The sequence below is a fragment of the Notolepis coatsorum genome, assembly GCF_963971535.1.
Source record: "Notolepis coatsorum genome assembly, chromosome: 13".
Classification (NCBI taxonomy): domain Eukaryota; kingdom Metazoa; phylum Chordata; class Actinopteri; order Aulopiformes; family Paralepididae; genus Notolepis; species Notolepis coatsorum.
Window position 1 is genome coordinate 18084959 of NC_140177.1, and position 13836 is coordinate 18098794.

The 13836-nt window shown below is 43.9% G+C and overlaps 1 protein-coding gene across 1 annotated transcript in view; it reads right to left on the minus strand.

Moving 5' to 3' along the window:
• The window catches only part of pde1cb (phosphodiesterase 1C, calmodulin-dependent b), a gene marked incomplete at both ends in the record, with an annotated part of 313514 nt that overhangs the window by 18167 nt on the left and 281511 nt on the right, over positions 1-13836 (minus strand). Inside the window, 1 exon segment of the mRNA XM_084327584.1 lies at positions 9610-9662. Coding sequence (XP_084183710.1) covers positions 9610-9662 — 53 coding nt within the window.

Here is a 13836-nt window from a genome sequence, read left to right on the forward strand (position 1 = left end):
ATACATTGTATATTACTATTGCACTTTACTGTTATATTTGCACTCTGGTTGGATGCCAAACCTCGTTTTGTTGTACTGTACTTGTGCTGCATGATGACAATACATTAAAATCTAATCGAATCTACTGTAGCTGGAATGATTACGGTAAGGGATAGGTTTATTAACAACCTTTTGGGATGAAAATGACGAGTTATGACTTTGCAGCTTGGAAAAAGTGACTGTTGACTGTCAGCTGACAGACTGTTGACAAGGTGACAACTGACACACTATAAATGTACCACCGCTGATTAACTGAAGTCCACACCTCATTTAAAAAAAAAAAGTTTATGTACTGTAGGCCGATTTTATTATATATATATATATTTGGTTATTTTTCCATAGCCAAGGAATGTTGAATAATTATGTGTGAACATGAGCCACATTTACATTTAGTCATTTAAGCGACACCTTTATCCAAAGTGGCAGTAGGAGGCCTACATCTCTGGCAGCTAAGGGTCAGTGGCATTGATTGTCAAATAGTGTCGAACCTGAGTGTTACACTCTGAGTGCATAGTAGTATAGACATATTAGCAAGATAGGTAGTAGTAGTTTAAATAATTTCTTATTTTATTGATTGAAGAAGTGTGTTTTTAGTTGAAGGTAGAAAATTGGGCGGGTTTCAGCTTTCCTGACTGTGGTGGCAAGTTAGTTCCACCATTGTGGAGCGAGGATAGCCTGCTGCTCTTTGATGACACGCCAGGAGCTTGGATAGGAGTGGGTCTGAGGCGGCCAGAAGATGCAGAGCGCAGGGGTCTTGACTATGTAGTTAGAAGATGCAGAGCGTAGGGGGCTTGACTGTGTAGTTAGAAGATGCCAAGCGTAGGGGTCTTGACTGTGTAGCTAGAAGATGCCGAGCGTAGGGGTCTTGACTGTGTAGTTAGAAGATGCCGAGCGTAGGGGTCTTGACTAGGGTGTGTAGTTAGAAGATGCAGAGCGTAGGGGTCTTGACTGTGTAGTTAGAAGATGCAGAGCGTAGGGGCTTTGAGGGTGTGTAGTTAGAAGATGCAGAGCGTAGGGGTCTTGAGGGTGTGTAGTTAGAAGATGCAGAGCGTAGGGGTCCTGAGGGTGTGTAGTTAGAAGATGCAGAGCGTAGGGGTCTTGAGGGTGTGTAGTTAGAAGATGCAGAGCGTAGGGGTCTTGAGGGTGTGTAGTTAGAGACCATTGACCGGAGGTAGGAGGGAGCCGTTCCCTTCGCTGCATGGTATGCCAGGTCAAGAACCTTGAAGCAGATTTATGTGGCAATGGGAAGCCAGTGCTGCACTCTCCCACAGAGCTTTGTGGGAACTACTCTCTCTCTCACAGAGCTTTGTGGGAGCTACTCTCTCTCACAGAGCTTTGTGGGAGCTACTCTCTCTCAGAGCTTTGTGGGAGCTACTCTCTCTCTCACAGAGCTTTGTGGGAGCTACTCTCTCTCTCACAGAGCTTTGTGGGAGCTACTCTCTCTCTCTCTCAGAGCTTTGTGGGAGCTACTCTCTCTCTCAGAGCTTTGTGGGAGCTACTCTCTCTCTCTCTCAGAGCTTTGTGGGAGCTACTCTCTCTCTCTCTCAGAGCTTTGTGGGCGCTACTTTCTCTCTCTCAGAGCTTTGTGGGAGCTACTCTCTCTCTCACAGAGTTTTGTGGGAGCTACTCTCTCTCTCAGAGCTTTGTGGGAGCTACTCTCTCTCACAGAGCTTTGTGGGAGCTACTCTCTCTCTCTCTCAGAGCTTTGTGGGAGCTACTCTCTCTCTCTCTCAGAGCTTTGTGGGAGCTACTCTCTCTCTCACAGAGCTTTGTGGGAGCTACTCTCTCTCTCAGAGCTTTGTGGGAGCTACTCTCTCTCTCAGAGCTTTGTGGGAGCTACTCTCTCTCACAGAGCTTTGTGGGAGCTACTCTCTCTCAGAGCTTTGTGGGAGCTATTCTCTCCCACAGAGCTTTGTGGGAGCTACTCTCTCACAGAGCTTTGTGGGAGCTACTCTCTCTCTCTCAGAGCTTTGTGGGAGCTACTCTCTCTCTCACAGAGCTTTGTGGGAGCTACTTTCTCTCAGAGCTTTGTGGGAGCTACTCTCTCTCTCTCTCTCAGAGCTTTGTGGGAGCTACTCTCTCTCTCTCAGAGCTTTGTGGGAGCTACTCTCTCCCACAGAGCTTTGTGGGAGCTACTCTCTCTCAAAGCCAGAAACCAGAGACATAGGACTGAAACTTGTGATGTCATCAGGTATGTCTGTAGCTGCTTCACTGACATTGAATGGGAGACTGGTTTTGTGGCGCCACAAACATTTTGTTTTGAGTTTTTATACCCTAATGGTCTTTATTCTATAGTAGTCTTCTCAGTTCTGAAACAGAAAATGTAACCATGGCTGCTTTTCTTTATTTTTTATATAGCGCTTTTATCCAAAGCGCTTTACAATTTGTTACTCACATTTTACCCTTTCATTCACACACCGACGGCGGAGGCAACCATGCAAGGTGCCAACCTGCTCATCGGGAGCAATTAGGGGTTAAGTGTCTTGCTCAAGGACACATCGACATGCTGCCCGGGAGGAGCAAGAATCGAACTGGGAACCTCCCAGTCTCTGGGGAAAAAAGACTGCTACAAGATTTAAAATGAGCACATCATAATAATAACATTCTCAGATTTCAAAGTATGACACATCATTTGAAAGCTTACATTCTGTCCTTTCATAATCTGGAAAAATCTGGAAAATTAAAATGGAGACATGTTGGCACAATCGCTGGACTCGGTCACATATGTGTAATAGTGTAATAGTGTTAGTAGTGTACTTTGATTGATTGATTTGAATTGATGTTTTTTTATTTTCGTGTCTTACATACAGGTGTATGCCCAGCCCATATGGGCTTACAAGACACATATACAAAAAAAAGAAAACTAAATAAAACGTAATATAACAAGCTGTAAACAATGTATGTAAACAAAGAAACAAGAGGAATTCATATACAATTATATATAGGATATAGTGTGTTTTGTCTCAAATGCCATGCTTTCTCCAAAAAACCTGAAAAACTGAAGATCTCCTCCACAAAAAAAGAACTCAACATACAACTCTCAGACTGCCAAAACAAATCCGGATTTACAAATTGAATTTTCTCAAATAAAGCCCTCCTCAAATCGGTGTACAAGGGGCAATAAAAAACGAAATGATATTCATTTTCCACCGTTCCCAGATCACAGAGAACACACAACCGCTCCTCCTCAGGTTTACCTTAGAATCTACCCACTGCCACAGCCAATGGCAGGGTGCCAGACCTCAACTGGGCACACAGAGACCTCTGTCTTCTCTTTTAACATTACATAAGGTTCAGTAAAATACTAATCTTTAATTTCAACCTATTTTCTAAGTTTAGGTTTTTTCCATATCTCCACCATCCACTTATCCTGATGGATTGTTGATAATTTAGTTTTAATTATGTAAAGAAATTGTCATATGGCAGCTGGACCAGGCGGTTCCATAACCTAACCATTTCACCTTTTGCTTGACCAAGCATGAGTCCTCCCAACCCATGTCCCCTTCTTTTGCTGTATATTTATGGACTCCCAAGAAGTATCTCATGGCACGGTTCTGGATAGCATTACATTCAGGTGCATCTCAGGTGTCAGGTGTACTCATTAAAGATACAACCAAGATATTTATAAGAATATGTGTAATACGTTGGTCCAAATTGAAACTCATGGTTACTCTGCTGTTCATGTTTTTTCCTGAAGTGCATAATCTGTACTAGTGTGTAATAGTGTAATATGAATAACGAAATATGCTCTCATTGGTCTATGTTTGCCCTGCCCCCTACACATAAACCTCGCCCAACGCGTAGGCTACTAGAAAATAAATGGATGGCTGCCGCCTGTTGGACATTTGTGCTCTACTGAGCTCACCTTTCTAGTTGTCTATCGAGCATCTCCAGACTTTATACCTGATGAGCGGACATTTTTGGATTTGGGACAGAGTTCATGTTCACAAATATTTTGGACTTTCTTCATTTAAACCACAAGAATAACACATTAGTGGAACGTAGAAAGAGGATTGTGTGTGTGTGTGTGTGTGTGTGTGTGTGTGTGTGTGTGTGTGTGTGTGTGTGTGTGTGTGTGTGTGTGTGTGTGTGTGTGTGTGTGTACTGGAAAAATAACGAGGTAGGCAGACGGAGACAGGTTTGGATTATGGGATGTAATTTATGGAATGCTGCTCCTTCCAGTCACCCCGAGACTCGGCCTGTCATTCCGCCCTCAGATTTATTACTGGTGATGGATAAGGTTCTCACCACTGTATCCTGTATGATAAGGTGGGTTGGTCTTGTCTGGCAGAGAGGCGTAATAAACCTTGGTATTTGTTTATCTATTAAGCCCTTATTAGAAAGCTACCACCTTACATCACAATGATGCTGGATGGGAACTTTGGACCCTATCTGACCGGCTCAAATGATGAACAGCAATGTGCTTAAGGTCGCCCCAATCTGTAATGTCAGCCTTTTATTTTAGTTGCTACAAATTCCTGGAACAATCGTCAACACACCCAAAAGATCAATACTCTCTAGTCTAGATCAATACCCTCCTAACCTATGGACAGTTTAGAACCATGATCACAAACCACCCTGCTTCAACATGTTACTGTTTTAACTGATTATTCTTCCTTCTCATCTGTGCTTGTTGTTTATTTGAACTCGTCTGTAGGTACACTCCACTTTTTACTCCACATCAGTGTAAATGTGGGCGACCTCAATAGATCTTCGAGTTTTAAATAAAGAGAAATAAAGAATTCTGAAATTTGCGCCTTGTTCCCTTTTAAAGGGGAAGTCCTACTTCCTACTCACCAGTGTTGTTGTCAAAGGGGTCTTTCTGAGTACATACTGTTTGATGTGCAACATGGGTCAAAAGTGACCAGAGTGAGTTTGTTTTTCTATATATTTGCAATAAATTAATTCCATGATCCAGTATTCCAGGTATTCCTCAATTAACTTGTTTTCGATTATCACAAATCCTTATTAAAATGTTTACTTTCTTACTTTTTGACTAAAAATTGTTTTTGTATCACTACCCTTCTAATGCGCAACATGGGTAAAAGATTACCCGTATTCATTTTCTGTTATTTCATGCATGGCTGAGTGTTTCATTGTTGTATCTTTTGAATTATTTCATCATTTAATATTCCAGGTTTTCATTAAATATCTTGTTTTTGATTACCACAAAATATTATTACTTTATGAACAAACATAGTTTATTTTAACAATCTTGCAATATGTATTCCCTATTGAATTTGGGAGGAACCTCTGGCATTTGTAAATGTTTGCAATTGGGAAGATATTGACTGCAGACACTATTCACCTGCCATACATTTCACAACTGAACAATGCTGCTTTTGCACATCTGACACTACATCTGATGTAAGTATAATTTTACTATTAGTTTTACCTAAGACATTTGAGGTCCGCTGCAGGTATCCAATATCAATGACAGCATGGATTAAATAACTCTTACGATAAACCACATCATTGATAAGTAGGAAACAAGGCGAGGGATCCAACATTCTGAACTGTCCCTTTAAAGCGTCTTGGTCACAGGGGTCCAGGTGCAGAGCTCTTCAATACAAGACTGACAGAGGAGCATCAGTTATACATGTAAGATACGGTAAGACAAGATAAGATAATATAAGGTAAGGTAAGATAAGATAAGATACGATGTGCATATAAAGGTGCAGTGCAGGGTGCTTGTGTCTTTGTGTGTGTGTGTGTGTGTGTGTGTGTGTGTGTGTGTGTGTGTGTGTGTGTGTGTGTGTGTGTGTGTGTGTGTGTGTGTGTGTGTGTGTGTGTGTGTGTGTGTGTGTGTGTGTGTGTGTGTGTGTGTGTGTGTGTGTGTGTGTGTGCGTGCGTGCGTGTGCGCGTGCTTGTGTGTGAGTTTTTTAAGAGGTGTGTGTTCAAGAGTTTTTCTCCTGTTCTTGTCCTTGTTCAGGAGTCTTGTGGCTTGTGGGAAAAAGCTGAACCTGGTGTGAACAGCCAGGCTCCTGCTCTTCTGGTGTGAACAGCCAGGCTCCTGCTCTTCTGGTGTGAACAGCCAGGCTCCTGCTCTTCTGGTGTGAACAGCCAGGCTCCTGCTCTTCTTGCCTGAACAGCCAGGCTCCTGCTCTTCTGGTGTGAACAGCCAAGCTCCTGCTATTCTGGTGTGAACAGCCAGGCTCCTGCTATTCTGGTGTGAACAGCCAGGCTCCTGCTCTTCTGGTGTGAACAGCCAGGCTCATGCTCTTCTGGTGTGAACAGCCAGGCTCCTGCTCTTCTGGTGTGAACAGCCAGGCTCCTGCTCTTCTGGTGTGAACAGCCAGGCTCCTGCTCTTCTGGTGTGAACAGCCAAGCTCCTGCTCTTCTGGTGTGAACAGCCAAGCTCCTGCTATTCTGGTGTGAACAGCCAGGCTCCTGCTCTTCTGGTGTGAACAGCCAGGCTCATGCTCTTCTGGTGTGAACAGCCAGGCCCCTGCTCTTCTGGTGTGAACAGCCAGGCTCCTGCTCTTCTGGTGTGAACAGCCAGGCTCCTGCTCTTCTGGCGTGAACAGCCAGGCCCCTGCTCTTCTGGTGTGAACAGCCAGGCTCCTGCTCTTCTGGCGTGAACAGCCAGGCCCCTGCTCTTCTGGTGTGAACAGCCAGGCTCCTGCTCTTCTGGTGTGAACAGCCAGGCCCCTGCTCTTCTGGCGTGAACAGCCAGGCTCCTGCTCTTCTGGCGTGTCTCTGGCGTGAGAAAAAGGCGGAACAAAAAGCAGCCTACCTCTACATCGCCCGGCGGCACGGAGGTTGGGATGTGTATCAGATCTCCACGACAGAATTCTAGGGTCGTCATCCTCTACTCACCTGCTGTTGGCAGATAGGAAAACACATGCGATTAACTACCATGGAGACTTAATTAGAGAATGAAACATCTGGCCATTCAGACTAAGCCTCTACTATGTAGTCCTATCTGCCTCTTAAAAAGCATGCCGACGTTACAGCGTCCCTGTTACATCTCCTCCCCATCTGTCCTACTCTTTCTCATCACTTTTCGACTGTTCTCGTGTCATAACTTTCTGTTGATGTGGTCCGTGTGTAGAAATATCGTCAGTTTCTCTTTGTCGGTTGTGTGTGCTTGATGTGTCTTCCTCTTATAGGTGCCGTGAGTGGTACTATTTTTGTTTGTTAAAGTAAGTGGTCTACACCAGGGCTTCCCAAACTTTTTCAGCTCGAGACCCAAAAGAGAAATTTGGTGTTTCCCCGGGACCCAAACTTACAAAAATACATCATGAATTGCCATAACATACATTTATAAACTACTGATAAAGAACACAACAAACCATGCATTTCAAATGTATATGAAATGTATTTATTTAATTATAAAAGTACATCACAGCAATAATGTTAAGTTGCTCACCACCTCATAACATATGTACAGACAATTTTGTAACACTTTTAAATGAACAAACATGTTCTACTCTCCTTTCTATTTCTCACCCCTTTTTCAACTCTCCATTTCTTACCCCCTCCCTCAGTCCCTCAACCTTAAACCCCACCATTGAGCAACATTCTGATACATTTGTACTGACTTATTTTAAAATTCTACTGACCTGACATCATGCTAGAAGGGGTATAATATTTAATCTATGGCACAATGAAATCTAATGAGAGGTATGTGGCTGGTTGAAGTTTTCAACCAGCAGATCTATTCTGGGCTTGGTTTTTGAAAGTGCTATTCTGAGGTCATGCTGAGCATTTAGTCTGTTTCTGTATTTGTTTTTCAGGTATGCTAGAGTAGAAAACCCAGATTCACATAAGTATGTGGTGCCAAACTGAATCAACACAACTACAGCTTTTTTATTAAAACGAAAACAAAATTATAATATATATATATATATTATTTTTTTGGCGACCCAATAAAAACGGGTCCGTGACCCATTTTGATTCGCGTCCCAAAGTTTGGGAAACGCTGGTCTACACCAATCAAAATGTACAATGTTAGCATGGTGTTATTCACCGTCAAAGATGGGGGGGGGGAAGCATATTCTCCTTTGGTTCATTACAATTTACTCAAGACAGACACAATATATCAGACACTGGGAATACATTCCCTGAGGTCCATAGATGTCCCTAGATACAAAGAACATGCAAATGGACCTTGTAGAAGTGGAGCAATCTTCCATTTACTTGGGTATGTACTTTTATGCGAATTTTCTGAAAATATGGCTAGGGCTTAATAGGCTAAGACACAACTGAAGGGATGGATCATTAACACATTCAGCGCCAGACCCAACATTTCTCGGGTTTCGCCGCCATGCGTTGAGCGTCAGAACCCCCGAAAACCAGAGAAATGTTGGCTCTTCATCGTTTTTTCTTTTATTCGATTTTAATATTCTATACAGTCTCACGGACCTCTGTGTATCATTGGGACTCATTCTGAGACAGCGAGATTGCAATGCCGGCCGAATCCTGCTAGGTGGCAGTATCGCCTACCCTTTGACACCTTATTTCACACTGTGTGTTACATTTTATATGGTCCGGGCGGAGAATGGGACCCGAGCAAGTGAAATGCTTCATTCAAGCCACTTGAAACGCGTCCAGCACACTTGATGCATAGTTTGTCCCATTTCATGTCAGGGACCCGATGGACATCAATACTGGAAATCGCGATCAGACAATTGGAATATTCATTTTGGAATACCTCCTAGCAAAGGTAAGGACGATATGACGTCAATCCTACTTTGATCCTACAATGATTTCACATTGATCGCAACGATCATATGTCACATACTCCAAAACGTATGCCATTTCTGACGATCAGAGCATCACAAAATGCCCCCCCCCCCCCCCCCCCCGCTTTGATGCCTTCATGATGAAACATAATACCTATTATATACCTTTGATTTGGAAGTAGTATTGTGTCCAGGCAAGAAACGCAAACGACTTTCGTAAAATGCACATAGCGCTCCATAACTCAGCTTCCAGGAATTAGCCCGGATCACTCTGAAACTATACAATATTCACCACAGGATAACACATGAACGTATACATGAAAAATAATTTCTATTTTATTACATGTTGGATGAGAGATAGCGACTGTATTGTCTCCATAGCTAGAATATAGAATATAGATATAGCTCTGCAAACATCGTGAAACACCATGAAAATGACCATCTTTTTAAGAGTGGCCACAGGCAGTGCAGATGGAGAGATAGCGTGGCGCTGAAAGTGTTAAGGAATAGTCTGGCTCTTGTCTTGTTTTATGGTCTTTGTCTGTATTATAGTGTCCATTAATTATAGCTGCGGACAAAATTGCCTCTAGGGTAACAAATCTCTTGGGACCGCTCAAGGGAAATGTTCATGCAAATAAAAAAAATCTTGGGGTAACATTTGACCAGTCCATGCTTCTCGAGAAGCATGTAAAATCCCTGACCCGCATCTGTTTCTTCCACCTGAGGAATATAGCCAAACTTTATCGCATGGAGAGCTGGAAATGGCTATTCATGCTTTTATTTCATCTAGGCTGGACTATTGCAATTCTTTATTTACGTGCCTGAGCAAAGCCTCAGTGGAATGGCTACAACTGGTCCAAAATGCTGCTGCTAGGTTGCTTACCAGGTCCAGGAGGTCCCATGTCACACCAGTCCTGGCCTCCCTGCACTGGCTTCCTGTCCAGTTGAGGATTCAATTCAAGGTCCTGGTTTTTACATATAGAGCAGTTTACGGTCAAGGCCCCATGTACATCTCGGACCTCATACACCCATATAAGTCATGCCATTCCCTGAGGTCTTCTGATCAGTGCCTCCTGGTGGTGAACCAGGCTAAAGACTAAGGCCATGTCCAGACGAAGATGATTTCGGTTGTATCCATCAAAGTATTTTAACGTATGCACCTTTGGTCCACACGGAACCGCGTTCTGGGAGCCTCAATACACTATTTTCTATGAATGGGTCCCAGTGCGGACAAATCTGAAGACAGAATAAATCAATCAATCAACGCCACCCTTGCGTTCCCGTCTTTACAAGCCTATAGCATCTTTCCTGAACAGTTGACGCAATAGCCCACCTCTCCCTTAATCCGCATGTGCAAACCCTGCCAACAAAAACTAAACATGATACATGTCTTATATGTGCAGATATGTCCTGGCTAGAAGTGTTTATTAAACACAGGGAGGCTACTGTGATGAAATACACGATACGTTACTAGCTAGAGATTAGCGTCACATAGCGGGCCTTTTTCTGAAAACCCAAATAAGGTAGCTAAGTAGCGAAGCACATAGACTGTTCCATACCATACGCCTTCCATTGATCATGACAAATCCTCTCTTACCTTTACCTACGATTAAAAAGCCTCTATAATTTAGTAAATATTATTCCCATGGCTGGTGTTGAGATTTACGATGCCAGCTTGTAAGAATTCCTTGTAGCCAGCCAGCTAGCGTTGATGCTAATCAATGCTATCAACCTTAGCTAAATAGCTATACCAACTGTTGTGAAGGATCAGATTAAACCGAATATGTATATTTATTTATATATATATATTTAATTGTATTTGTATATCGTTTGATATCCCCTGTATATTCCTTGTACAATATGCATTGAATATCCCCGTTTCTACTAAACAGCCCATAATAGTTTCATTCTACCATTGGACGAGAACCTGGCGCCAGGTTGCCATACCCCTAGGTCCAAGTTCAATCGTGCCGCCTAACATGTCGAGGCAACCCCCGGTTCCGCGCAGTAATATGTCGGGCGAAATACGAATGGTACTATTTGTTCATAGCGCATATATATATGGCGCCAGTAAAGTAGAACTTTCCTTTTAGTCCAGTTCTTTACCCTCCAACAGAGTGACAGACGCAAAAGCCTCCCCACGACGCACGTGCGGTGTAGTAAGGCCTACTTGGCCCAGAATAGGCATTGAGATATCGTGTAGATTAATAGTTGAATGGTCATAGTTTGGCACCATACCGTCGAGTTGGACGTATTCTATTAAGCTAATAGTAGTCTATTTATGTATGGTGCATCGTTCGGTTAGAGTTCTACAGTTATCAGTACCCCCATCGTTCCTGACGTTATCTGGACGCTTAACCAGGCTGGTCAGACCCCTAGTGGTGATTGCATCCGAGGAGCTCCGGGCCAAGAGCGACTGGACCTGTATATTGGATTACTCTACCCAGACGACGGCGAGCCCTCCACGGCTTGGATTATGCTTTGTGTGCTTTGATTATTCCATGGATAAAGGCCAACACTGCGGAGTGTTGGAACTACCCCCCGGAGAGGACTCCAGGTGAGACGGCGCTCTACACGTGAGGTCGCCTCACGTCTCTCCGTTGTGGACCGGCAGATACCGTTCCACAGAGGGTCCAGCTGTATTCGTCTGCGGTCCGAGGTTCTGTGGGCACCGTGTCCAAGACTTTGGATTCTCCCAAGACACCGTCGGCCAGATGGGATACCGCCAGCGGCTTCTCTAACCCCCCCCTCCTACTGTCTTACAACCAGCGGGACCCCCCCCCCCCCCTTAGTGTATCCAGCTATAATCATTTAAGTACCATCGCTATCGTTTTCCTAAATATTCCAGGTTGTATACTTACTCCCTGCGCAACCAGAGATTGGACATTCAATGTTGATTTACCTACGAATACTCATTTGCCATAAAAGTGCATATTCCATATTTCAAATCATAAATGTAATTAAGTGATCGTTGTATACACCCTTTGCTGTATTAAACCTTCGATTTGGTACATTTGTGTTGGTTCGTTTCATCAGGTGGGAAAGTGTTCATCATACTTATATCTTGTACTGGGTGGCCAGAAGTTAAAGTACATGAGGTAGTGGTATTAAATATCATATCTAACAATACAGTCAGGGAATTGTACCCCTCAGTTACACCAACGATAGCTAGCAAGCTAAGTAAATAGCTTTGTTTGTCTGGACTCTATCATACTAGCTAACATACCCAACTAACGTTAACGTTAATGCCCTTCAGAATTATTAACATAGCTACAACACACAGTAACGTTAATACAATTACATGCATCATTGTTTAAAATGAACGGGTGGGGCTAGTCGAAAAGGACTGGACACAGGGACAAGTTAAACATCAATAATTTATTTAATACAACAGGTAGTTCGTGCCTATGACCGCACCATATTATATACGGCTTTGACACGCTCTCTCTCTCCTGCCGATTAAAATCAGCAGCTCCTCCTCCTCATCATCGATTGCCTGTAGCTGCATTTTGCGCATGTGAGCCACGGTATCTCTCCTCTCCTTTGGAAAACTAGCGTTAGCTCAAAAGCACAGAACCGGACGACACAAGTTGTTCCGCTAGCGAAAACAACGATAACACTTCCGGTCGGGGGGTTTCAAAATAAAAGAGCAACATCTAAAACAGGAAACACTTTTATTTTGTACATTTGTGGCACGCACTTATTTCTTGAGACAATTTTGTTTTTACGGAAAACCTTTTTGAAATGAAAACTAAATGAAACCGAAAAAGATCGGATCCGTCTTCGTCTGGACAAGGCCTAAGGGGGACCGACCGTTTGAAGCAGTAGCCCCTAGGCTCTGGAATGAGCTCCCCAGGTCTTTTTTTTTTACTCCACTTTTTCTACTTATTTTTCAATTTTTCTCCCATCCCAATTTCGTATTTCCAGTTCTCCCCTCCCCTGTCTTGAACGTTGCTCGACTATGCCCCCCACTGGTCGGTTGTAGGGAGGATAGAAGCCGTGCATCACGTGTCCCCTCCGGTACATGGGGAGGCAGCCTGTCACATCTTTTCACCTGCCAGCGCGGACTCTCAGTGGCGAGGTGTAACGCATGGGAGGCTCACACTACCCCCGCCACTTCCTCTCTCTGCTGTGCAGGCGTTCCCCAACCGACCTGTAGGAGTTGCTGTCCACAACGTCCAAATCCCCATCCATCGACTTCCACCCGCTGGCTCTGCCAATTGAGCCAGTATGACGGCCGGTCCAAGCCGGAGGCAATGCTGACACCCGGATGACAAAGGTTCTCCAGGTCTTGAGAGCCTCCCCTCTGTGGCCCCTAGGCTCTGCAATGAGCTCCCCAGGTCTTGAGAGCCTCCCCTCTGTGGCCCCTAGGCTCTGGAATGAGCTCCCCCAGGTCTTGAGAGCCTCCCCCTCTGTGGCCCCTAGGCTCTGGAATGAGCTCCCCAGGTCTTGAGAGCCTCCCCCTCTGTGGCCCCTAGGCTCTGGAATGAGCTCCCCAGGTCTTGAGAGCCTCCCCCTCTGTGGCCCCTAGGCTCTGGAATGAGCTCCCCAGGTCTTGAGAGCCTCCCCCTCTGTGGCCCCTAGGCTCTGGAATGAGCTCCCCAGGTCTTGAGAGCCTCCCCTCTATGGCCCCTAGGCTCTGGAATGAGCTCCCCAGGTTTGTTTGTTTGTTTGTTTGTTTGTTTGTTTGTTTGTTTGTTTGTTTGTTTGTTTGTTTGTTTGTTTGTTTGTTTGTTTGTTTGTTTATTTACACATATAAAAACAGTTACATATAGAATACAATATAATCCACAAGGGATGTGTAGGAGAAGGGGCAGCTAAAAACCCACCTGTTCAGGTTGGCGTTTGGCCACGTACATACGTGATTTAGTTTCTTCTGTTTTTGTCCGTGCCTGTTTTTATATTGTATGTTTTTATGAATTTACCTGTTATTTTGTTTATTAAACTTGTGAGTTTTTACACTGTTTTTACCTTGGATGTTTTTTTTCATGAATTGTCATGTTCATTTTCTTTTTTCTTTTTAAACTTGTGAAGTACTCTGTGCATTCGTGCTGGGAAGGGTTCTATACAAATAAAGCCTTACTTACTTACTTACTTACTTACTTACTTA